This window comes from Sinohyriopsis cumingii, chromosome 3 (genome assembly GCF_028554795.1).
Source record: "Sinohyriopsis cumingii isolate HCF-2022 chromosome 3, ASM2855479v2, whole genome shotgun sequence".
Taxonomy (NCBI): domain Eukaryota; kingdom Metazoa; phylum Mollusca; class Bivalvia; order Unionida; family Unionidae; genus Sinohyriopsis; species Sinohyriopsis cumingii.
The window spans coordinates 93,304,544-93,330,428 of NC_142963.1; the positions used below are offsets into that span (position 1 = coordinate 93,304,544).

Here is a 25,885-nt window from a genome sequence, read left to right on the forward strand (position 1 = left end):
AATCATGGTAATTAAACTTTACATATACGGTAAAGGAATGTCAGGTGTTAACTGGCCGAGTTTCTTCGGCGGAAATGGAGATGCGATTTTGTTTGCAGAGAAAATTTCACAGTGATCATTCATTTAAGCTAATTGGTGACAATTTTATTCTTTTAATTTTTTTATACTACAGTACTGTTGTAGTTGTTTAAAAACATCTGAAATTTACTTGAATAATGTTTAATTTTCACGTTCTATTTACTGAAGAAGAAAAAAAGAAAAAAACAACTTGTGTGATAATAATTATTTCGTCCAGTGCTGGATTTAGACGTGTGTGAGTGTGATTTGAATTTTTAACGTAGCTTTAACAATGTTTCAGTCATATCACTACGATGTCTGCAGTGTGGCAGTTTAGACTGTGGATTGCATATGTTATATCTGTTTATAAATGGTTTGGGGTTGGGTTTTTTTCTTCTGACAAATGAAAATTGACAGACATAATGTAATAATCGGGACTTCGCTGCGAAAAATTTAGAGATATTACAAAATTGGGATGTAGATGAGGAAATACCCCCAAAATCAGGAGGTTTTTCTCCCGGCTTGAGAGTTGACAGGTATGAACTCCTCCGGGCTTGAGGAATTTCAGTCAGGGCTTGAGTTTATTTAAGTCACCAGCCCGGGGCCTGTGCCTAATAAATTTCTTTAAGCACTGACCAGTACAGTACATAAACTATTATATCAGACTGCAGATTCAAGTTTTGAATGTGCAACCCAAATGTGGTCTCCTTCTGTCTGCCTCGCTCGCCAATGTTTATGTTTGTATTCGAGGACTGGCTAGTATTGCGTCACGGTACCACGTGATCTGTCGTCTCATCAAAACTCAGAAAAACTCGGCAATTTACGGAATCGTGGTATCTTCCATGCAATAAAATCACTACCCACTTACGATATTTAATTTATAAACATGACGGTCAGATTAAAATCTGCAGAGAATTACATACGTAAAAGGAAAATTTTGATTTCTAGTCTCCTTTAATGCTGACTGCCTAGCGAGGCAGCTGTTAGTACCATTTTCGATACGTCTTTGGTATGACTTGGCCAGGGTTCAAACCCACAACCTCCCACATCCAAGGTGGAGGCTCTAACCACCAGGCCACCTGAGTGGTCTAACCTGGGAAGACAATAAATTATTTGTAGCTTTATTAATGAATATTGTGAAGAAAATTGTTCTTTTTTTCTTTGCAGTTTTCTAACCAAAATTCAACTATATATGAAATCTTAAGCATTGCTGAGAATACAAATATATATTTCATTCATTCAACTTTTATGCCATGCAAGGGCTCAGTACAGCTAGTATCAAGCAGCAATAAGCTAGAAGTCATACACAATGTTTGTACACTTCCACTCAACTGAAATTACATGACTTTTACAGACTTTCCAGGACTAAAACTAAATTTCCAGGACTTCAAAAAAAGACAGTAAAAGTGAAAACAATGTATGGAAGGACAAGCAATACACATCAAAAAATCTGAAACAATGGAGATTGACAACACAACAGATCATCCATGAGCTTATCATGCTGATATTCCAGGAAACATATGCCAAAAAGGTCAAAAATAATTTTTGCAGCAGCTGAAATAATTCTCAAGGACTGTTTGGCAACTTCAACTAAGTAACAAAAAAGAGTGAAAATGAAAAAGTTTTGTAAAATTCAACAAATAATTTATATCCCATGAATACAAAGTGAAAAGTTAAAATTAACTTAGTCTTAGTCCAGATATTTGTAAAACTTTTATCAGAAGTCCAAAAGAATACAGCATTCCAAATGAATTAATCTGGTGTTCTGAATTAATTAAAATTTTGAATGTGCTGAATAGTGCTAATGTGCTAGCAGTCTTGATGTATCACAATTATATAATCCAAAATGTCCTTGAATGAATTCAAAATAATCCCAGAATAGTGATTTAATCCAAATATAATATTGAGCACTGTGTAATTCCAGTGAATAATATAAATAAATAAATCCTCTCAAACATTAACTGAAATACAACTTAAATTGATTCCACTAAGACTAATGTTAAGATATGTAATAAGTAATTCTGAAGTAAACAACACTTATATAAAATGCTAAGACACAATAACAACCAGGATGAGGGTAATTTTCCCATCAAATTCATAAACAACTTGCTTCTAGAACATTCTTAATTTCTGGAAAAAAAACGACCTTGAACTCAACATCTGTAAATATATTTACCTCCAAGTAATAAGGATCTTAAAATACAAACTAAAATCAAGGACAAATATTAACTATGTAATATGTGGTTTATAAAATAACAACACATTAGTCAGGTAGGCCCAACTCCTTCACTCAATTATGGACAAAGGTTATTGTTGTTGTTGTTGTTGTGGGTTTTAGCGCCATTTTTCAGCACACGATAGGCTATACATAGCGGTCAGTATAATGGTGGAGGAAGAACCCGGGAAAACCCCTGGAAAGAACCACCAACCCACGAGAAGCTACTGGGAGGCTTTCTCACATACCCACATTGGCCGAATCTGAGACTCGAACCCACGCAGACAGAGGTGAGATTGCTGTGATCCGCAACGGAGAGTGCTTTAGACCACTCGGCTACTCAGGGCCCCATGGACAAAGGTCAACTACACAATACAAATTAAATATACATAGCACATAAACATGGACCAAGCCAACACAAAATACAAATTAAATATACATAACAAGAAGCTGTTAAGAAATGCAGGATTTATCTTGCACAAACCTTTTTGAGGTTCAAATGATTCTTCAATATATTAAAAACAGATTAAGAATCATTGCTTGTAATACAAGAAACATCTTCCACTATGAATGGAGCATCTTCATCAATTACCCATTTCCAGCAGCAACTTCATGTTCATCAACTGTAGACAACAGCCTTCGAAAGCATGGGTTATCTTCTATGGATATGCAACCATCTTTAAATTGATGAACCCACCTCAAAATTATAGGATATGATTGAGAATTGCATCTGTCAACTTTATCCAAGTTGACCTTGATATAAGCTGACCTTGATATCAGTCAAAATGAGTACCCTAAGTACACCTGGATTTTGTAGTGTGCTCTTTGCCCATTGCTAGAATTGTTCTCCTTCTAGATTTCTACATCCCTATCATTTGCATATCTTATGTGACATGCATATATATGCAGGTGTCCAGCATGCTATTTGTGCAGCTGCATATCATTTGACAGAACAATCTCTATCACCATTACATTTATAGACAGGTTCAAAAAAATAAAAAATGTTTAAGCAAAATTATTCTGAATATTTCAAATGCTCCTTGTACATTACATGCTTATATTTGAATCAGGACCATTACATCTTTTTACATTTACATTTGTGGTCCTTAATCTGGAAAAAATGTATGCAGTCTGTACTAAGCAAGTGATACCACATTCTATAACCAACAGCTTAATAGATATATTCAGGACTTCTGGTTTGATCATCTCATGAGTTACATGTAATATTACCAAATGGACAAAGGGAAGTGATGAAAAAGTGTAATCATTTTAATATTTTCAGTAGGAGATAGACTTCTATGAGTTTTTTTCAGTCACTGCAGATTTTATTTATTTGTCACAGTACATTCTTTCAATCCACATGATGGGGCCCCGAGTGGCCGAGTGGTCTAAAGCGCTCTTCATTACGGATCACTGCCATCTCACCTCTGTCTGCGGCGGTTCGAGTCTCGGATTCAGCCAATGTGGGTATGTGAGAAAGCTTGCCAGTAGCTTCTCGTGGGTCAGTGGTTCTTTCCGGGTTCTTCCTCCACCATTAATACTGGCCGCCATGTATGGCCTATCGTGTGCTGAAAAATGGCGTTAAACCCCACAATAACAACAACAACAACATCAATCCACACGACAAATATTGTAAACTTTACCTGAATGCCAGGCCATTAATGTTTATCAGATTAGTTACTAATTTGTTACATTTTGACCCAATTCTCCTTTTTCAAAAGTTGGTGTGAATACAAATAAAATATTCTGCCATCAAGGAACATGAATCCAAGTGCATATTTATACAGGATTTAGTGATTAGGCAATCAATGTGAAATTACTGAAATCATGCCCATAACTGTCCATATAGCACTGAATCTTGGGAAGCCAAAACTAAGCTTTGACAAGTCACATGAACAAATTCTGGACTGTACAATAAAAAGCAATAATAAACGAATGAAAAAAGGGCATGGTCTGTTAGAAGGTGTTTATGTGAAGAAAAAAAAACTTTCTTCCCCCTGTTGCAGCAGTCATTAATTTCTCCAGTACATCCATCGTATCTTTTGCAATTCATCCAAAATGCCTACCATTACACAAATTTAGTTGTAAAATGGCTATCGGTGGTAGATATGATTGTATTTTGTATGCACATTTAAAAATAACCTCCAGTTTTGTATGTTGGTTTGGTCTGAGCTTTATCTAGTGGAATTTCTTCTTGTTCATACTTCTTGCCACCTGCAATCCTCCACTCCATTGTTTAACTTGTATGGTATTAGGCATAAGCTGAACACATCATATCTATCAATAATGCCCTGTAGATTGCCTAAAATGGCAAAGCCACATGTTTGCAAAGGCAATAAAATCAGTCTCTAATTGCACTGAAGCTTTTATTAATTTGTGGCTTTTTAATTTTCATAGAATTTTCATGGCTAGAAGTTCGTTAACTACAAGTACTCTGAAATGGAAGTGGAAGAAGTTTTGGCTTTAAAGATTATAAATTTCTATAATTTCTTGTTTATTTTTAACCACTGATATGTATTATAAGGTCATTGCAAATATGATCACTGTATTCATTTTGATAATGATAATGCATTTGTCTTTCAATCTATTACATTTCTGAATTTTAGTTCATACATGTTAACTATAAACGGATTCGATGCCACTGATAATAAGAATATAAGAAAAACACACTAATACATGAAACTAACACAAATGAGCCAAATTTCTCAGTCCATATTATAAATTCAAAATTTATTTTTGCAATCAGAAATTAATGTTTCTTTCGAAACATTGCTGCTAAATAATAACAGCGAGGCTCAACAACTTCCTGACTAGCCATTGTTAACAAGAATATCAGTGGACATCAAAGTAAAACTGTCACTCCTCTGCTGGAGACTGACGATAGATTCATGAAAAAAGTGACGAAGACAATTACCTTTTTCACAAAAATTACTTTATGTACTGCATGAACAGACACTGATAGAGAGCAAACTTCAATACAGTGTAGACAAATTTGGTGCATTAATTATTTTTTACCATACTCTCAAATAATCAGTCATATTCTATGTCTATGGATAAAGGTATTTACATACTGCAATGTTCTGGCATGCATCAAGGCCATTAGACCTTTTTTAATTAAGTTAACTGGATAGTCCCTAAATGGGAAAATAAACAATGCTTATATTTAGGAATTGGGAAAATAAACAATACTTATATTTAGTTTTCATATAATGCTAGAAACCAGTTGTATGCGATAATATGAGAACTTAACATCAAATATATTTCCAAGTCCAATTTTTTTCCTTCTCAAAACTAACATTTTTAAGTTTTAATGTGTATTGTTTTGTGACATTTTCTTTCACCTTGGCAACTTGTAAATCCACATGGAACTGACCAACCCTCTGTCATGTGGCCATTTTGAATTTGGGCTAGATATGGCTATTACCAAATACTGGTAATTGTCTATACTGTATGTAGGTGTCTTGAGGATGGATTTGCATGCAGCAAAATTGCATATTTTAATAAGCAATTGATAACAGAACCATATATCTTCCATCAGTATCAACACAGATTGGGGGCGGGTGGTGATATATCAGACTTTTTGTTCAGGACATGAATGGTCACTGGTAGAGTGAAACAACCAATTCTGGGCCTTTAAAAAAATGCCTCACTCTCATAAACAATGTTATTTTCAAATTTTAAAGGTAAAACCACAGAAAACCCTTTTCACAGTATAATTAAGGAATCTCTTTTATTTTAATATATGATGCCACATTATTCTTGTAGAATAAACTTGAGCAAGAACTATGACATGCAGGTCATTATGCTCCAGTGTTCGTGATCATACTTGTCTGACAGAAAATAAAATGGCATTTGTTTTTAATCTCTTTTGAATTTTATATGTATTACAGATTTCATTAATTTCTTCAGAGAGGATCCTGGAAACAGCATGGGAATAAAAGGGAAACTATTACAAATTATTAACCAGTACACAAGAAAGAACATCAATCCTACTTCTTGATGCAGAACAGTATGCAGACTTCCAATAGATTGAGTGGATTTCCACTAGAATGGGTGGAAATGCCACCAGACTGAGAGGAATTCCACTACTCACCATGGGCACTTAATCCCCATGTCCCTCTGTCCATGTCCACCAGACAGAGTGGGCAATCTGTAAAACATGATGCATGTACTTATTAAAATGGGCTTGACAAAAACAAATTCAACATAAAATATTATACCTGTCTTATACTGGTTAAGTCAAACTATTTGCCTTTTCCCACAGGTTTGAAGCTCTGGTAATAGTTCATAGTGACATCTACCATTAGATCTTGGGTACATTCGGGTAGTTCTCCTGTTGCTCTACCTATGAAGATAAAAATAGTCTCTTTATCATACTGAACAGCTGACAGCTATTATGATGTGCATGCTGTACCTCACTCAAATAGTTTAATTTGCCGTACATCTTTTACCTCTCATCGTGACAGGATTCAATTCATGAGAATATATCTGACAGTTTCAGTAAAGCATCCCTAGGATTGTCATGATATTGTTTCCTACCATTACATATATATACATGATGAAAAATCAATGACGGAACCAGACATATTTCCTGGATATGTGGATGGGATATTTTCACAGGAGCTATAAGGACTAAGAAACTTTGTAGTGGTTTATAAACTTGAAACAGTGTTTCTTTAAAATAAAATATTACTAATCAATGTTTAAATGTAAATAATGTAGTTGGAAGAAATTTATATCAGCATTTTTCAGTAAATCAATGTGTACTGCTGTTAAATGTGCACTATAACCAATTCTCATCAACTCCTGCTTTTTCTTAGAATTGTCACATCTGATGTGAGCACTAAAGCTACTTTAAGAAAAGAATTAATGTAAACAATTATTAACCAATATATTTAGGCTGGAAGATGTAGTTCTTGCATCAATGACAACCAAATGTTCATTTAAACGTCTACCAATTTTGTAAATGTTTACAGTTTAAACAAAGCAGCCTTAGTTATGTTGTCTAATTCAAAACTTCTTAGCTTGTTTACTACAAAATGAGGTTCTGCAAGAAAACCATGATTCATATTCCCAAATTCATATTCCCAAACTCATATTCCCAAACTTGACTGAAAGTTTCCTGGTATGTGGCTACCATATGATACAAAAAGTAGAATTTCTAATTCAACTAACAGTGACTCAAAAGCATCATCCTAGGCATTGTTTTCAGCCTCCCAGCTAAAATGTTAGAAATCTAGATGAGATAATGAAAAATTAAAAACAATCATGTTATCTGTACTTTATGTCTGGCATGAAAAATATACTTACATTAACGATGATATTTATTTATTAGGCTAATTTCTTAAAATCCATTTACAAAAACAAATTGCATGTGTAAATATCACTGGTTTATTTTCATGTCTCTAATAATGAATCACGAAGTCAAGATTATTCACCAGGCTTACATTACTTGAAAAGCAACATACATATATATGGAGGCCATTTACTTAGTATTCTTATGATCTTTCCACCTGGTTGCTATACATGTCATGAAACGGAGGGGACGGGGCACAGAAGCTCAACATTTGAAAACATCGATTAAACATGTCATACAAACTCTTCCAATCAGTTTTATTCAAACTGGTTGTGGAGAAATGGAGGAAATATAATAAGACATGACTGCTAAAAAGCTGCAGAGTTGGTGTCGAGGCTACCCTTGTCCTTGGGAAAATTCCAAAATTGTTAATCAAATTGGGAATAGAGAATCAGATGTCAGAACTACATATTTCACCTGGTCCCTACAAAAGTATGACAGTTGATAGATACGAAAAACAACAACTTTGTTAGAAGATATCCCAAGAAATATTATCACAAAGTTTTATGTCATAACAAAGATTCCTGCATGGAAATTGAAATGTTTAAGTGTAATCAAGTGATGGATAACAGCTGTCCTTACTGACTAAGTTGGAATCCACAATTTTTGAAACATTCAGATTCCATTTATAAAAGCATTACCTCCAGTAAAGTCCTATTCATCCTGCATCTAACTTTTTCATTTCTAATTTTGACTTATCTCTCTTCAACAGATGCCACTCATAAAAAAAATTGTTTACAGGCAACTTTTTTCCAACCATTCGTGTTTGCAGATGAAAGGTTGCATAGTATGTGGTTGTTATAAGTTGCATACCTGGGGATCCAGAGAAGATGGTGAAAGGGGGGACAACTGTTTCTGGTGGAAGAACAGTGTTGTCTGCTATTGCACAACAGTCTTTGAGGACACACCGTCTACCCTACAATCAAAGTTGCATTATATTTTACTACTTATACAGAACTTTAACAACAAAATATTTACTTACTCATACAACTATTTTAGAACAAATCATTTTCCAACAAATCATTTTCCAAAATTCAATTTGTGGTTGCCAGCTTGAGTGAGAGTTTAGCTCTATTAATAATGTTGTGATGCTTAAAATACCTTTATCAACATTCTAATAACAGTTTATAAGTATAATTATTTATCTACAAGACCACTCTGGTGGACTAGTAGTTAGAGCATCCACCTCGGATCAAGGAGGTCATGGGTTCGAACCCAGCCAAGTCATACCAAAGAATTATAAAAACGATAGTAACAGCTGCCTCACTTGGTGCTCAGCATTAAGAGATTAGTGTTAGCACTGGTTGGCTTGGTGTCAGCATAAGGTGACTGGGTGGTACATCATGCTACATATCTGTGGCATGATGCCCCAGCACTAGACATCTTTATAAACTACCATAGTGCAAACATTGTAGAAATATGACTGAAAAATTGTTGAAGCTACGTTAAAACTCCAAATCACACAAATACACACACACACAAATACACACACACACAAATACACACACACACACACACACACACACATACACACACACATTTATCTACAAAACTTACTTGTGCTCCTTAAAAAAATCTGAAATTCAATCTTATGTTGTGAAATGGCAATCTATTGCAATCTCTAATAATTTATAAGGTGTCAAAAGTAGATCACTGTGACCAACTGTAACTCTTGGAATGGTTATAATACATGTGCAAATGAACCCATACACAACTAATTTACTATTGACCAAAATGTGAAGAAAACATCCACAGAAAAAGTCTATTGTGAAATACTACTGTCAAACAAGAGTCCTTCAATGGGACTGATAATATACTATCTGAAAAGAATTTACAGGAATTCAAGATAACACCATTTCATCTTTTCAGCTGCTAGGTGCTGAAACCAATTGTGGTGTTCTTGAGCTATAAGATTTTCAAAAAATCCACTCTGGCAGTCATTTTGGATATAAGATTGGCACCATTTTCATTGAGGACAAACAAGACACCATTAAAGCCTTCTGGTGAAAACTCCATGCCATTATGTCCATCAATTAGCAAATTAGTGACAAGATTTTCAAATACTGATTGTGGCAGTCATATTGGATGCATGCAGGACACCAATGTCATTTAGAAACAACTAGATGCATGTGTCAAAAGAGAAATCTTTTGGTGAAAACCCTATGTCAATATGACCATCTATTCTGATGGTGCAGTGACATGATACATTTCAAGCCATTGACGCCATACTTGAGGTCAGATGTGCACGATTATCATTCATGTCCAACTAGATATCATAATTAGTTTTCTGGTGAAAACCCAATGTCAACATGACTTTCCATTTTGGCTGAGTAGCGATAACAAAAATTTCTGAATAGCTGATATATTGTCATACTGGTCATCAGATCAATCATTTAGGGCAAACTATATATCATTTGAGGTCTTGAAATGAAAATTATATGTTGATATGAATATCCATTCAGGAGAAATAGTGATAACAATATTTTCAAGATGGCCACTGTGGTGGGCATATTAGCAGTCTGAGCAGGACGATTTTCATTTAGGACCAACTGGCCCTTGTGATAAATGTTTGTATGCAAATTTTATGGCAATCATCCCAGTAGTTTGAGAGGAGTAAAGAAGAAAAACATGTGCTAAAGGATGGATGGTTGACTGACATCAAATTATGGATGACAGACAGACAAGAGATCATCCCATTATCTCTTCTGGTCTCTGACCACATGAGCTAAAATAATATTAAACTTTATTTCATAAACTTTCTGATAGTTGTAAGTGAATTCTCTAAAGTGTATTGTTACATCTTTGTTGCAGTGATCTGGCTACTGACACAACTGATATCAGTTACTGCATTTTCTGCAATACACTCATGATCTTGAGTGTGTTTAAGGCAACACAATGTCATTGGTAACCAAAACATTTTATTTGCACATACTAATTACTGCTAAGTTTCTTTAATGACAAGGTCATAAATGAACCACATGATGAAACTGGACCTGGCTACTTGGATGAACTTAATTTTAACTCACTTTTATGATATGCTGTAATTATTATGTTGAAACTATGTACTCACTGGTCACACACATGCACTCACATACAACAAAATGCATCCTTGTAGTTAGCATATCATCAAACTGAGCCTGCCAATGAATAGCATGGAATTATTTCTGAAAAGCTTGTGAAAACCGCAAGCTTCCACATATTTCCAGGCCCAATTTCTTTGATAAGTTTTATTCACTGCATGTTAAATGCATAGAAACTATAAAAATTTCCCAAGCCAATCATAAAGTGAATGGAATCCTATGTAACTGCTCTTCTGGATACTTTTTTCATGAGAGAGATACTGGCAAGATCCAGTGTACATGGTACAAAGTGTGCATATAATACAATGAATGACAAAGTGTCCATTCCACTGCCAGCAGTAGTTGTGTCTGCTGTGAAGCAGTACGTTTGGTGCATTTACAAAAACCCAAATGGTGAACCTTGCCTAATTGATGCCATATTCAACGATGTCATCAATAAAAAATGTGCAACTTCCAGAAGATCACTTAAGGGTCAATTAAAAAGTTTGTGTAGTATGTTTACAGAGTGAAACATAATTATTCAAAACGGGTGTAACAGACCAGTGAGAGAATGCAAATAATGTTCGATTTTTTGGAGGGGTTACTAATTTTTTGTTACTAATTTAATTCATGCAAGTTTTACTCTTCTTAACAAAGTTTTATAAACTTTTTACTTTAAAGAATGTGGTTTCAAACAAATATACTTAAGAAACAGATGAAATGTTTCTCATTTATTTCAGATTTATATTACATATAACTGCTTTTCTTATACAGCTGCAACAATTTTATCATCACAAAGTGTATTCTTGAATGGTCTGTATATTATGTCAATTTTGCATGCAATATTTTCATATCAATGAACCTTGCTTAAGCTTGCACTGAATTTAATAGCTTCTACTTTGACTATGGCTTACACAAGCTTGCTGCTTGTCCATGCAAGCTTGTTCATTACATGATTTAGGCTTGCACAAGCTTGTATTTTAGATTGTGCAAGCTTGCAACAACTCTTTTATGTGGTTTGCATAAGCTTTGATTAAAGAACCTTGCAAGCTTGACAGTTTATTCAGGTCAGGCTTGCACAAGCTTACCACAAGATTACAATTACTAGTTTGCATGATAGGTTTGTGCAAACCTGCATGAAAAGATTGCAATTTCAGTTTGGGAACACACACACACACACACACACACACACAGGTATTACTCTGCTTTAGTCTTGAAAGTTTTTACATAACACCCTAAAACTGATCTTGACCCACAATTTCAAATATAAAGGTCACTTCTGACCCAAGTAAATTTCTGGTTAGAGAAAAACATGAGTTAATGTCATTTTTTCCCCACATAATAGTGAAAATCTTATTATTGGGTTTTTGCTCTGGAGGATTGGAAACATGGACTAAGGATGTGTCTCTGAAAATAAATTAAGATGTGTCTCTGAAAATAAATTAAGATGAATCAATTTGGAATAACTTCACAACTGAACAGCTAAGATCTGGAATTTGATGACTGAGTTAGAAATATTTCACATTACTGGAACTGATGCGCTTGATATACTTCAACTAATATAAAGAAAAACAGCATGCACATACTTACTATAGTGCAATGTTTGCCTATATGCACAAAGGAACCTATCTGGGCAGCATTCACAATTGAATCCTCTCCAATAAGCACATGGTCCCCAATATGTAATGGGAAAAAGGCAACTCTGAAATGATTTATCATCAGAGATGATCCAAGCGACAAGTATAATTAGTGTAAAAAAAGACAATTCCTAATCTGATCACATATGCACTTGTAGAGCCAAAATGTTAATTAAATTCTGTCACATACTGCATCCAGTTATAAGTAAAAAGGGCAATAACTCTCACAAAAATTGAAGAAACAATGTTTTATCAACATGTTCATCTATGTACCAACTTTCACAGCAATACACAAGGGAAAGACACTCAAATTGCAAATGGGACCCTGATTAGCCGAGTGGTCTAAAGTGCTCACAGTTACGAATCACTGCCATCTTATCTCTGTCTGTGTGGGTTCTAGTCTCGGGCTCAGCCAATGTGGGTAAATGAGAAAAAATGCCAGTAGCTTCTCAAGGGTAGGTGGTTCTTTCCAGGGGGGTTTCCAGGTTCTTCCTCCACCACTGATACTGGCCACCATGTATAGCCTATCCTGTGCAGAAAAATGGTGTTAAACCCTACAACAAACTAATTGCAGAAAAGAATTTCCAGGAATTCAAGACAATGCTAATTTTTATTTTTAACTGCAGACATAATGGATGTAAGATTAGCACCATTTTCATTTTGGACAAATTGGACACTGTTAGATTTAACCATCCATTCAAGAGAATTAGTGATTTTCAATATATTTCAATATATTCATTGTGACAGCCATACTTGAAGTCAGATTGGCCCCAATTTCATTCAGAACCAACAAGATATTAGCGTTAGTGAAAATGATGAAAATAAATTTAAGTTGCCTTAGCTTTCGCAACTGGTTAAGTCTCATAGAATAGTCTTCTGGTGAAAACCTAATGTCAATATGACTTTCCATTAGGTGGAGTAGCAACATCAAGATTTTTCAAGATGGCTGCCACAGTGACCAAACAGGACAAGATCACCTCACTATGCATTGATCTTAATCATTATTAAAGTCATCTAAGATCTGATGCAAAAACAACTCATTACTATGCATCAATTTTGATCATTATCGAAAGCATCTAAGATCCTATGCAAGATCAACTCATTACCATGCATCAATTTTGATCATTATCAAAGTCATCTAAGATCCGATGCAAAAACAACTCATTACTATGCATCAATTTTGATCATTATCAAAGTCATCTAAGATCCTATGCAAGATCAACTCATTACTATGCATCAATTTTGATCATTATCAAAGTCATCTAAGATCCAGTGCAAAATCAACTCATAACTATGCATAAATTTTGATCATTATCAAAGTCATCTAAGATCCGATGCAAAATCAACTCATTACTATGCATCAATTTTGATCATTATCAAAGTCATCTAAGATCCGATGCAAAAACAACTCATTACTATGCATCAATTTTGATCATTATCGAAATCATCTAAGATAATATGCAAGATCAACTCATTACTAAGCATCAATTTTGATCATTATCAAAGTCATCTAAGATCCTATGCAAGATCAACTCATTACTAAGCATCAATTTTGATCATTATCAAAGTCATCTAAGATCCGATGCAAAATCAACTCATTACTGTGCATCAATTTTGATCATTATCAAGTCATCTAAGATCCGATGCAAGATCACCTCATTATTATGCATCAATTTTGATCATTATCAAAGTCATCTAAGATCCGATGCAAAAACAACTCATTACTATGCATCAATTTTGATCATTATCGAAAGCATCTAAGATCCTATGCAAGATCAACTCATTACTATGCATCAATTTTGATCATTATCAAAGTCATCTAAGATCCGATGCAAAAACAACTCATTACTATGGATCAATTTTGATCATTATCGAAATCATCTAAGATCCTATGCAAGATCAACTCATTACTAAGCATCAATTTTGATCATTATCAAAGTCATCTAAGATCCGATGCAAAATCAACTCCTTACTATGCATCAATTTTGATCATTATCAAAGTCATCTAAGATCCGATGCAAAATCAACTCATTACTATGCATCAATTTTGATCATTATCAAAGTCATCTAAGATCCGATGCAAGATCACCTCATTATTATGCATCAATTTTGATCATTATCAAAGTCATCTAAGATTAAATGCAAAAACAACTCATTACTATGCATCAATTTTGATCATTATCGAAATCATCTAAGATCCTATGCAAGATCAACTCATTACTAAGCATCAATTTTGATCATTATCAAAGTCATCTAAGATCCGATGCAAGATCACCTCATTATTATGCATCAATTTTGATCATTATCAAAGTCATCTAAGATCCGATGCAAAAACAACTCATTACTATGCATCAATTTTGATCATTATCGAAATCATCTAAGATCCTATGCAAGATCAACTCATTACTAAGCATCAATTTTGATCATTATCAAAGTCATCTAAGATCCGATGCAAAATCAACTCATTACTATGCATCAATTTTGATCATTATCAAGTCATCTAAGATCCAATGCAAGATCACCTCATTATTATGCATCAATTTTGATCATTATCAAAGTCATCTAAGTTCCGATGCAAAAACAACTCATTACCATGGATCAATTTTGATCATTATCGAAAGCATCTAAGATCCTATGCAAGATCAACTCATTATTATGCATCAATTTTGATCATTATCAAAGTCATCTAAGATCCAGTGCAAAATCAATTCATTACTATGCATAAATTTTGACCATTATCAAAGTCATCTAAGATCCGATGCAAAAACAACTCATTACTATGGATCAATTTTGATCATTATCGAAATCATCTAAGATCCTATGCAAGATCAACTCATTACTAAGCATCAATTTTGATCATTATCAAAGTCATCTAAGATCCGATGCAAAATCAACTCATTACTATGCATCAATTTTGATCATTATCAAAGTCATCTAAGATCCTATGCAAAATCAACTCATTACTATGCATCAATTTTGATCATTATCAAAGTCATCTAAGATCCGATGCAAGATCACCTCATTATTATGCATCAATTTTGATCATTATCAAAGTCATCTAAGATCCGATGCAAAAACAACTCATTACTATGCATCAGTTTTGATCATTATCGAAATCATCTAAGATCCTATGCAAGATCAACTCATTACTAAGCATCAATTTTGATCATTATCAAAGTGATCTAAGATATGATGCAAGATCAACTCATTACTAAGCATCAATTTTGATCATTATCAAAGTCATCTAAGATCTGATGCAAAATCAACTCATTACTATCCATCAATTTTGATCTTTATTATCATTATTATGCATCAATTTTGATCATTATCAAAGTCATCTAAGATCCAGTGCAAAATCAACTCATTACTATGCATAAATTTTGACCATTATCGAAATCATCTAAGATCCTATGCAAGATCAACTCATTACTAAGCATCAATTTTGATCATTATCAAGTCATCTAAGATCCGATGCAAGATCAACTCATTACTATGCATCAATTTTGATCATTATCAAAGTCATCTAAGATCCGATGCAAGATCAACTCATTACTAAGCATCAATTTTGATCATTATCAAAGTCATCTAAGATCCGATGCAAGATCACCTCATTATTATGCATCAATTTTGATCATTATCAAAGTCATCTATGATCCAATGCAAAAACAACTCATTACTATGCATCAATTTTGATCATTATCGAAAGCATCTAAGATCCTGTGCAAGATCAACTCATTACTATGCATCAATTTTGATCATTATCAAAGTCATCTAAGATCCGATGCAAAAACAACTCATTACTATGGATCAATTTTGATCATTATCGAAATCATCTAAGATCCTATGCAAGATCAACTCATTACTAAGCATCAATTTTGATCATTATCAAAGTCATCTAAGATCCGATGCAAAAACAACTCATTACTATGCATCAATTTTGATCATTATCAAAGTCATCTAAGATCCGATGCAAAATCAACTCATTACTATGCATCAATTTTGATCATTATCAAAGTCATCTAAGATCCGGTGCAAGATCACCTCATTATTATGCATCAATTTTGATCATTATCAAAGTCATCTAAGATCCGATGCAAAAACAACTCATTACTAAGCATCAATTTTGATCATTATCAAAGTCATCTAAGATCTGATGCAAAATCAACTCATTACTATCCATCAATTTTGATCTTTATCAAAGTCATCTAAGATCCGATGCAAAAACAAATCATTACTAAGCATCAATTTTGATCATTATCAAAGTCATCTAAGATCCTATGCAAGATCAACTCATTACTATGCATCAATTTTGATCATTATCAAAGTCATCTAAGATCCTGTGCAAAATCAACTCATTACTATGCATAAATTTTGACCATTATTGAAATCATCTAAGATCCTATGCAAGATCAACTCATTACTATGCATCAATTTTGATCATTATCAAAGTCATCTAAGATCCGATGCAAGATCAACTCATTACTATGCATCAATTTTGATCATTATCAAAGTCATCTACGGTCCAATGCAAGATCAACTCATTACTAAGCATCAATTTTGATCATTATCAAAGTCATCTAAGATCTGATGCAAGATCAACTCATTACTATGCATCAATTTTGATCATTATCAAAGTCATCTAAGATCTGATGCAAGATCAACTCATTACTATGCATCAATTTTGATCATTATCAAAGTCATCTAAGATCCGATGCAAGATCAACTCATTACTAAGCATCAATTTTGATCATTATCAAAGTCATCTAAGATCTGATGCAAGATCAACTCATTACTATGCATCAATTTTGATCATTATCAAAGTCATCTAAGATCTGATGCAAGATCAACTCATTACTATGCATCAATTTTGATCATTATCAAAGTCATCTAAGATCCGATGCAAAAACAACTCATTACTATGCATCAATTTTGATCATTATCAAAGTCATCTAAGATCCGATGCAAAAACAACTCATTACTATGCATCAATTTTGACCATTATCGAAAGCATCTAACATCCTATGCAAGATCAACTCATTACTATGCATCAATTGTGATCATTATCAAAGTCATCTAAGATCCGATGCAAGATCAACTCATTACTAAGCATCAATTTTGATCATTATCAAAGTCATCTAAGATCCGATGCAAGATCACCTCATTATTATGCATCAATTTTGATCATTATCAAAGTCATCTAAGATCTGATGCAAAAACAACTCATTACTATGCATCAATTTTGATCATTATCGAAAGCATCTAAGATCCTATGCAAGATCAACTCATTACTATGCATCAATTTTGATCATTATCAAAGTCATCTAAGATCCGATGCAAGATCAACTCATTACTATGCATCAATTTTGATCATTATCAAAGTCATCTAAGATCCGATGCAAGATCAACTCATTACTAAGCATCAATTTTGATCATTATCAAAGTCATCTAAGATCTGATGCAAGATCAACTCATTACTATGCATCAATTTTGATCATTATCAAAGTCATCTAAGATCCGATGCAAGATCACCTCATTATTATGCATCAATTTTGATCATTATCAAAGTCATCTAAGATCCGATGCAAAAACAACTCATTACTATGCATCAATTTTGATCATTATCGAAATCATCTAAGATCCGATGAAAAATCAACTCATTACTATGCATCAATTTTGATCATTATCAAAGTCATCTAAGATCCAATGCAAGATCACCTCATTATTATGCATCAATTTTGATCATTATCAAAGTCATCTAAGATCCGATGCAAAAACAACTCATTACTATGCATCAATTTTGATCATTATCGAAAGCATCTAAGATCCTATGCAAGATCAACTCATTACTATGCATCAATTGTGATCATTATCAAAGTCAGCTAAGATCCGATGCAAGATCACCTCATTATTATGCATCAATTTTGATCATTATCAAAGTCATCTAAGATCCTATGCAAGATCAACTCATTACTATGCATCAATTTTGGTCATTATCAAAGTCATCTAAGATCCAGTGCAAAATCAACTCATTACTATGCATAAATTTTGATCATTATCGAAATCATCTAAGATCCTATGCAAGATCAACTCATTACTAAGCATTAATTTTGATCATTATCAAAGTCATCTAAGATCTGATGCAAAATCAACTCATTACTATGCATCAATTTTGATCATTATCAAAGTCATCTAAGATGCAATGCAAGATCAGAAGGATGCAAATCCACATTACAAGGTCCGATCAAAATGAAATCAGAATTATGACTTCCAATTTCCATTGTTGTAACGAAGTCAACCAATCAGATACAGGGTCATATTAACAGTATGCATGAATCTCACCCATTATTGGGATTATCTAAGATCCTGATGACATAAGCACATAGTGCAAGTTTGATTAGATCATAAATATGGCTTATAAATGGTAATAAGCTCAATCAGATGCAAAGTATGTCTTGAGGTGTGCATAACCAAAAAAAGAGTGACATCCACTTCAGAATTATTTATCATTTCAAATAAGCTTGTAGAAAACTACTCGAAATTTAAAACTGATGTTTTTAAAAATAAAAACATTTTCTTCTAAGCGTTTAATACAATTATAACAAAAAAACAGTCGATAGATTCAGCAATGTCCAATGCAATCACCACACACACATATTTACACACATATGCAAACACTCACCTATTTGCAACTAGACATTAAATAAATAAAGCATACACGAAATTTTTGTCTGTAACATCCACTGGACAGTGGTATATTTTCTTAATTAGATGCAGTCTTTGCTGCTCTTAATAGTTCAGGAGCTAAAGGTAATGCCAACATCATCTGTGTTCATCTAAGCATCCATCAGACACCGGATGGTACTGTTGTTCAAAATTCCCAACAAGACTGTGCCATACAATGTGTTAAGCTACAAGACAAAAAGAGCAATAACTCTAGTAAAATATATAGAAGCATAATGATTGGTCTATATGACATAGGGTGATGACCATAATATCCATATTATTTCATTGCAATCCATCAAAATCTGCACAACTAATCGAACAAAATTTGCAGGATTAAAGAGATTAATAGATATATACATCTCAGATGATGACCACAAGTTTCACAGCAATCCATCCAAAACTGCAAGACCAGTTGTGCTAATGAGATTATGTCCCTTACTGCATTAAGCAAAATGAGAAAACTGCAATAACTATTTTTAAACATTTGCAGCAGTGATGTGATTTTTGTCGTTACACATCTTCAGATGATGACCATCTCTGCCATCTTTTGTTTCAATCCACTGACAACTGCTGGACTAGTTGCACCAATGAGATTAGGTCATACAATAAATTAAGCTAGAAGAAAAAATGGGCACCGACTTTAGAAAAGGGCAATAACTCTAACAACAACTAAAGGAGCAAAGTGTGTGTGTGTGTGTGTGTGTGTGTGTGTGTGATTTGGATTATAAAGTAGCTTTCATAATTATCACTACAATGTCTGCAGTGTGGAAGTTTATAGTGATGTCTAGCACTGGGGCATCATGCCACAGATATATAGCATCATGTCCCACACAGTCACATTATCCTCACACCATAATATTTACCGAGTTTCATGTAAATCCATCAAAAATTGCAGGACAAGTAACTCTTTATCAGATGAACAGAGAGACAGATGAACACAAGGCTTATGATATACCTATTCCTAGCTGGGAGGTATAATAAAATACAAACCTTACATATGAACTAGTGCTGTTAAATTTTGTAAGTTACATGGCTGATGAAACTGACTAATCATTCATTCAAATTAACTCTGGGTGAGTACATGCTGCAGTATTATGCAGTTAGAGACCTTTTCTGAAGTAAATATAAGGTTTTCATGCACAAGATAATGTCATGTTGAATGGTGCAAACAACAAGTAAAAATGATTGCTGTATTGCTTTATAAAACCTTATATTCACCTAAAGTTAGGCTAAACAGAGGTTTACACTTATTTTATTACATAATTTTGTGATTTTTTTAAAATAGAAATTTAACTTGTTTAACAGTGAAAATAAAATTATTCTGTTTCATTAAATGACATAAATACATTATGATGTCATGAAAAAGTATATAACATAAGACCATGAAATATGATGGCTTCTAGTAAATCATGTGACATTGTGTCAGCCAATGAAAAAGCACTCCAGTCAAAAATCATGCAATGATCCATTTATTCTGTAACTCATGTAATAACTATAGATCACAGTACTGGTACCAGATATTGTGGGTGAGACTAATGTACAACAGCAAAATCTTGCAAGTCACATGTACTTCAGACCAGACCACAATAACACTTCAAAGACTAATTTATTTATTATATACCCTGATTAGGAAATAAATTCTACTTGATCTGCTGCTCCAAAAATTAAAATAAATACAAATATTATTGAAAAGCAATATTACTTTAATTATTCCTTATGAATTAATAGTGCATAAATACATGGTATGATGTGAATTGATTTTACATATTGTTTTTTCATAACAGACCTGCTGTGATGTCATGTTACACAGCAACAAACTTACTGGGTCATGTGTGTTCTTAACAAGACTGAACAATTGTTTCATGGCACCCAGTTAGGGAAAATTTACTGGACCATCCAACCCAGTGTAATCTGCATATGAATTTGAAAGCTACATATATAGTAATCCTAATTATTCTCTCAAATATTAATTATCTCATACTGAAATATCAGTACTTACCCTTTACTAAATTTTTTAAAGGGTGGACGAATCACAGCTTTCTTACTGATTACACAGTGCCGACCAATTCTGACATTTGCAAGGTCACCACGAATGACACAGTCTGTCATGATGATTGTCTGAAAAATGCGCAATGCTGGCATGTATATTACAATAATACAGGATATCAAAATAAAAGTAAATATTTTGTTGCCAACTATAGTACAAAAATTAAAGTTAATAAAATGCATAATGGAAAAAAATTAAATCCATTTACAAGTCAATGGTTGCATTTCAAAATATTATGTACTCTTTTTTTTCTTCTCCCCACCAGCACACCACTGGTTCTCTGGCTTTGAATTCATTTGTTGTTGTTGTTATAGGGTTTAATGCCATTTTTCTGCACAAGATAGGCTACACATGGTGGCTAGTATAAATGGTAGAGGAAGAACCTGGAAAGAACCACCGACCCACAAGAAGCTACTCACATAACCACATTGGCTGACAGTGGTGAGATGACAATGACATGTAATGGTGAGCATTTTAGACCACACTGGTCATTAGTGATTTGGTAACTAGAATATGCTCATTCTACCACTTAAATTCAGTTCTGGTGGAGCTACCTCAGTAAGAACGGTTGGTCCTACTGTTTTCTAAACAAACAATGGCAACTAACAGTAGGAATGGATAATGGGTATAGTACTGAGTCAATCAGAAGAAAAAAAATTCAGTTAAAATATGAGTCTTTGCATCAACACTTTGCAAAAATGTAAGGACAAGATAAAGCTACTTTTTTAGATAGGGAAAAATGAGGGTGAAATAGGGATATTATATTTAAAAAATAGTATAAAAATGTATGTAAATTACTGAAAACATGCAACAAGTTTTACTTGACTTACTGTACTTAGTAAACTCACATACTAGCTCCACATAACAATGGCCATCACTACATCCATTCATGAAGTGTGTTATTTATTTTCAACATAAAATTTAAAAAAGGAAGAATATAAAGGCCATTTTGAAAAAGGACGGAAAAATAAGAAGTCTGGATAAAAGGTAGGACATATGGCACAAACTAGGGTTGCTGGAAAGGCTGAACATTTTCAAAATCTTTCTTGAAATTGATACCATGTAAAATCTTGCTAAATATAAAGTTTTGTAGCAAACTTAGATTCAAAATATATATATATATATATATATATATATATATATATATATATATATATATATATATATATATATATATATGCTAGTTTCACAAACAAGAACTTTGCAAAATATGGTCCAACTCTACTTATCAAACTCATATGAGATCTTGTAGAGATAAAGCTTTAAAAAAAAATTGGTGAATAAAATGTGGATGCTTGAGAATTCAAAATACACTGGGATACACATATGTACTAAGTTGTCATGAAGAAGCTAGTCATGACCAGCATGTCAAATCTACACACAAGCTTTTAAAATATATCCACATACCAAGTAACATGTTAAATCTACACCAAAGCTTTTAAAATGTATCCACATACCAAGTAACATGTTAAATATACACCCAAGCTTTTAAAATGTATCCACATACCAAGTAACGTGTCAAATCTACACCCAAGCTTTTAAAATGTATCCACATATAAAGTAAAATGTCAAATCTACACCCAAGCTTTTAAAATGTATCCACATACCAAGTAACATGTTAAATCTACACCCAAGCTTTTAAAATGTATCCACATACATGTACCAAGTAACAAGTCAAATCTACACTAAAGCTTTTAAAATGTATCCACATACCAAGTAACATGTCAAATCTACACCAAAAGCTTTTAAAATGTATCCAAATACCAAGTTTGATGACCACACGAATCTGAGAAACTAACCACATAAAAAGTTTAACACTTTAGGATGATCTAGGATGTGGATGGACAGATGTACAGAATGACAAAATGATGAATGTAAGGACATGCACACAGACAAGAAAGTGATTGCTATCCCAAAAAGAGATTGATAATAAGCTTTTATTTTGTTCATTTTCAAGAGAGATTGATATAGGCAAGCTCTCCATGCTTCCAAAAGAGCCAGGATCCTGTCCACTCTCTGCCGTAGGACAAAGATTAATCCCAAGTTTGTGAGGAAATTCATCCCCACATGTATGAAATCCTGAGATGGAACAACCTCTGATTCTGAAGACTGGATAAACGCTAAGCCAGATCATCCCAGACCAACCAAAGTACAGATCGTGACTTTGATTATTGTGGACCCATCAGCCATCAAAATACTGGAGGGTGACCAATTGTAAGACCCAAACAATAAACCCACTATCTTGGACATAGATGATGTTGGTGTCAAACATCATAGGTGCATAATTTTCTTACCTTTCCATTAATGACAATATTTTGACTCCCACAGAGCACAGACAGACGGCTGACCTTGTTACCAGATGCCTTATAAATAAAGAAAACAAAAAGTCAATAGATTGTTATCAGATACCATCAAGATTTTACATTACATAAAAACAGACAAATTAAAAAGATGGGAATAATAATTTATATTAACAGCACTAAACAAATTAATTCATCTGTGCATGGAGTTTCTGAAAAAGATAAGTTAGGGTGGAATTCCCTACCACTACCATCATTTTACAATATCTGTGAACATTTTATTCATATAGGAGGGATGTATGATGATATTAAATATTAAGAGCAATTTCCATGCATTCTGATATTATTTCAACAAGATTTTTTAGCAATTCTTGTGATTTTATATCGTACAACAGATCCTGTCTTGACAAGTGATGGGCGGTGTAAAATAAAACTAGGTAAAATAAAAAGATAAATTATCAGAAAAGAAACCATAATAATATCCTAGTCTTCTGTTCTGTGGACTGAGTAACGAGTCAACAGTTGTCAGAGAAATCAGCACCATTTTATTTAATTTTAGGATGAACTAGACATGAAAAAGACATCTGGAGAAAACCCCATGTTGATATAGCTTTCAGTTTAAAAGCATCAATAACAAGATTTTCATGATGGCTGCCATGATAGCCATACTGGATAACAGATAGGTACCAATTAATTTTGAACAAATAAAACAGCATAAGAAGTGTTTGGTGAAAATGTGCAAAAATGACCATCAATCACAGAGAAGTAGTGATAATAATTTCAAGATGGCTGCCAGATGACATGTCAGATCAACACCATTTTCATTTAGGACCAACTACTTATCACAAGAAATCTTTCAGTGAAAATCCTACTTTGATATGAACATCCATTTACAAGAGGTAGCTATACAAAGATTTACAATTTGACTATAGAGTGGTGGATGTATTGGATTTCAGAGCAGTATAAATTTCATTTGTTACCAACTTTACCTCGAGATGAAATGTTTAAAGGTTTCATGGCAATCCTTCAAAGAGTTTAGGATGAGTAGCAATAGCAAACCTATACTAACAGACTGATGGATGACAAAAGATGACCAATGGACAAGTCATCCCATGAGCTCACCAAAATGCTGTCAGATGTCAATTAAAAACACAAAAGACCAATGGAAGTAGCAATGGCAACAAGACTGGTTTTGTACAATAGAAACACTGCTCTTGTCCCCCATTTACACAGAGAATTTGAAGACATGAATTTCTGTATTCTACTATCACAAGTAAATAATTTAGTTTAAAAGATGCAACTTGAAACATGCGTCCAACATAAATAGCATACCTGTCATAACACACAATCTCAAACAAAAAACATAACTCTGGACAGCCAAACTCTTGACACAATTTACAGGAATCTTAGCTCCAAAGTTTTTTCTAAAAAAAAACAACCTTATCTTTCTTGACCACCACAAAATATGCATGTAATCTGTAGTATCTGGAAAGTCTGTGATCAGCAGCAATGTTTCTTTTGAAGTCGGATTTTTACTCCATATATACAATGCAAAACATCATTATTTCAGTTTTTGGAATAGTGTTCCAGTATAGCTCATTTTTGGAGAGTGTAATTCTGGAAACAATACACTATGAAGAAAACCTAATAAAATTAAATTTTAAAACTCCAGGCTTATGGAGTGTTTGCTTTGTCAAGCATGGGGAAGTATTTAATTCTTTGCACATACTACAAACATCACGATTGACATTGACATAAAGTATAAATGTCCATGGAAATAGGAGTACATTTTTTGTACCACCTGTATGTAGTATATATGAAACACTGAACTGAACATTCTCCTTATTATTATTCATTATCTTAATTTTGTTAAAATACTATTAATTGACCCACTCTTCTCAGGATGATTTTAACCATGAAAAAAATTGATTAAAGACAATAATAACACGCACTCACTTTTGCAGCTGATTTGTGTTGATAACATGTTAAAAGGACAGAGACATTTATTACTGCTGCGTTAACTTTAATACCTAATAAAACCTGAAAATATTATGTTCTCTTCCTTCACCGAATGAAATGGTCAGTCCGAAATATGATATATAACCATTTTTCTAGAAAGACAAGCATATCTAGTGGTCAAACTTCATCAGATAAAGTTCTGACAATGCTAACATTGTGGTTGTTATGGATTCCATTCACCATCCACTAGGATTTGCTCAGAGAATAGAGTATGGAAGTTTGAACAACCCAGTCTCTAGTGAGTGCAGAGTTGAACAATAATTACACTTGCATTATCTTCACACGTTAATTGTTTTTATTCAGACTTGAATTTCCGATCATTTTCTACAGGCTTATATGAAAAGATAGCTTATTCTCAATTGGACGATATTGCATTTTTTTTTAAATGTGCACTCACCCACACACACTTTGAATCTATATATACAAACCCCACAAAAAAAGTCTGAGAATATGGCAGGTATGAGAGAAAAAA

At 33.5% G+C, this 25,885-nt stretch overlaps 1 protein-coding gene across 1 annotated transcript in view; it reads right to left on the reverse strand.

Moving 5' to 3' along the window:
- Positions 1 to 25,885, reverse strand: part of LOC149803297 (dynactin subunit 5-like) — a 30,494-nt gene that overhangs the window by 3,706 nt on the left and 903 nt on the right. The window contains exons 2-6 of the mRNA XM_089952991.1: positions 23,389 to 23,457; positions 21,047 to 21,165; positions 12,278 to 12,389; positions 8,442 to 8,544; positions 6,493 to 6,617 (exon numbers count right to left, since the gene is read on the reverse strand). Of these exons, the coding sequence (XP_089809117.1) occupies positions 6,517 to 6,617; positions 8,442 to 8,544; positions 12,278 to 12,389; positions 21,047 to 21,165; positions 23,389 to 23,457 (504 nt within the window). The 3' untranslated portion in view covers positions 6,493 to 6,516. The remainder of the gene's footprint in view (positions 1 to 6,492; positions 6,618 to 8,441; positions 8,545 to 12,277; positions 12,390 to 21,046; positions 21,166 to 23,388; positions 23,458 to 25,885) is intronic.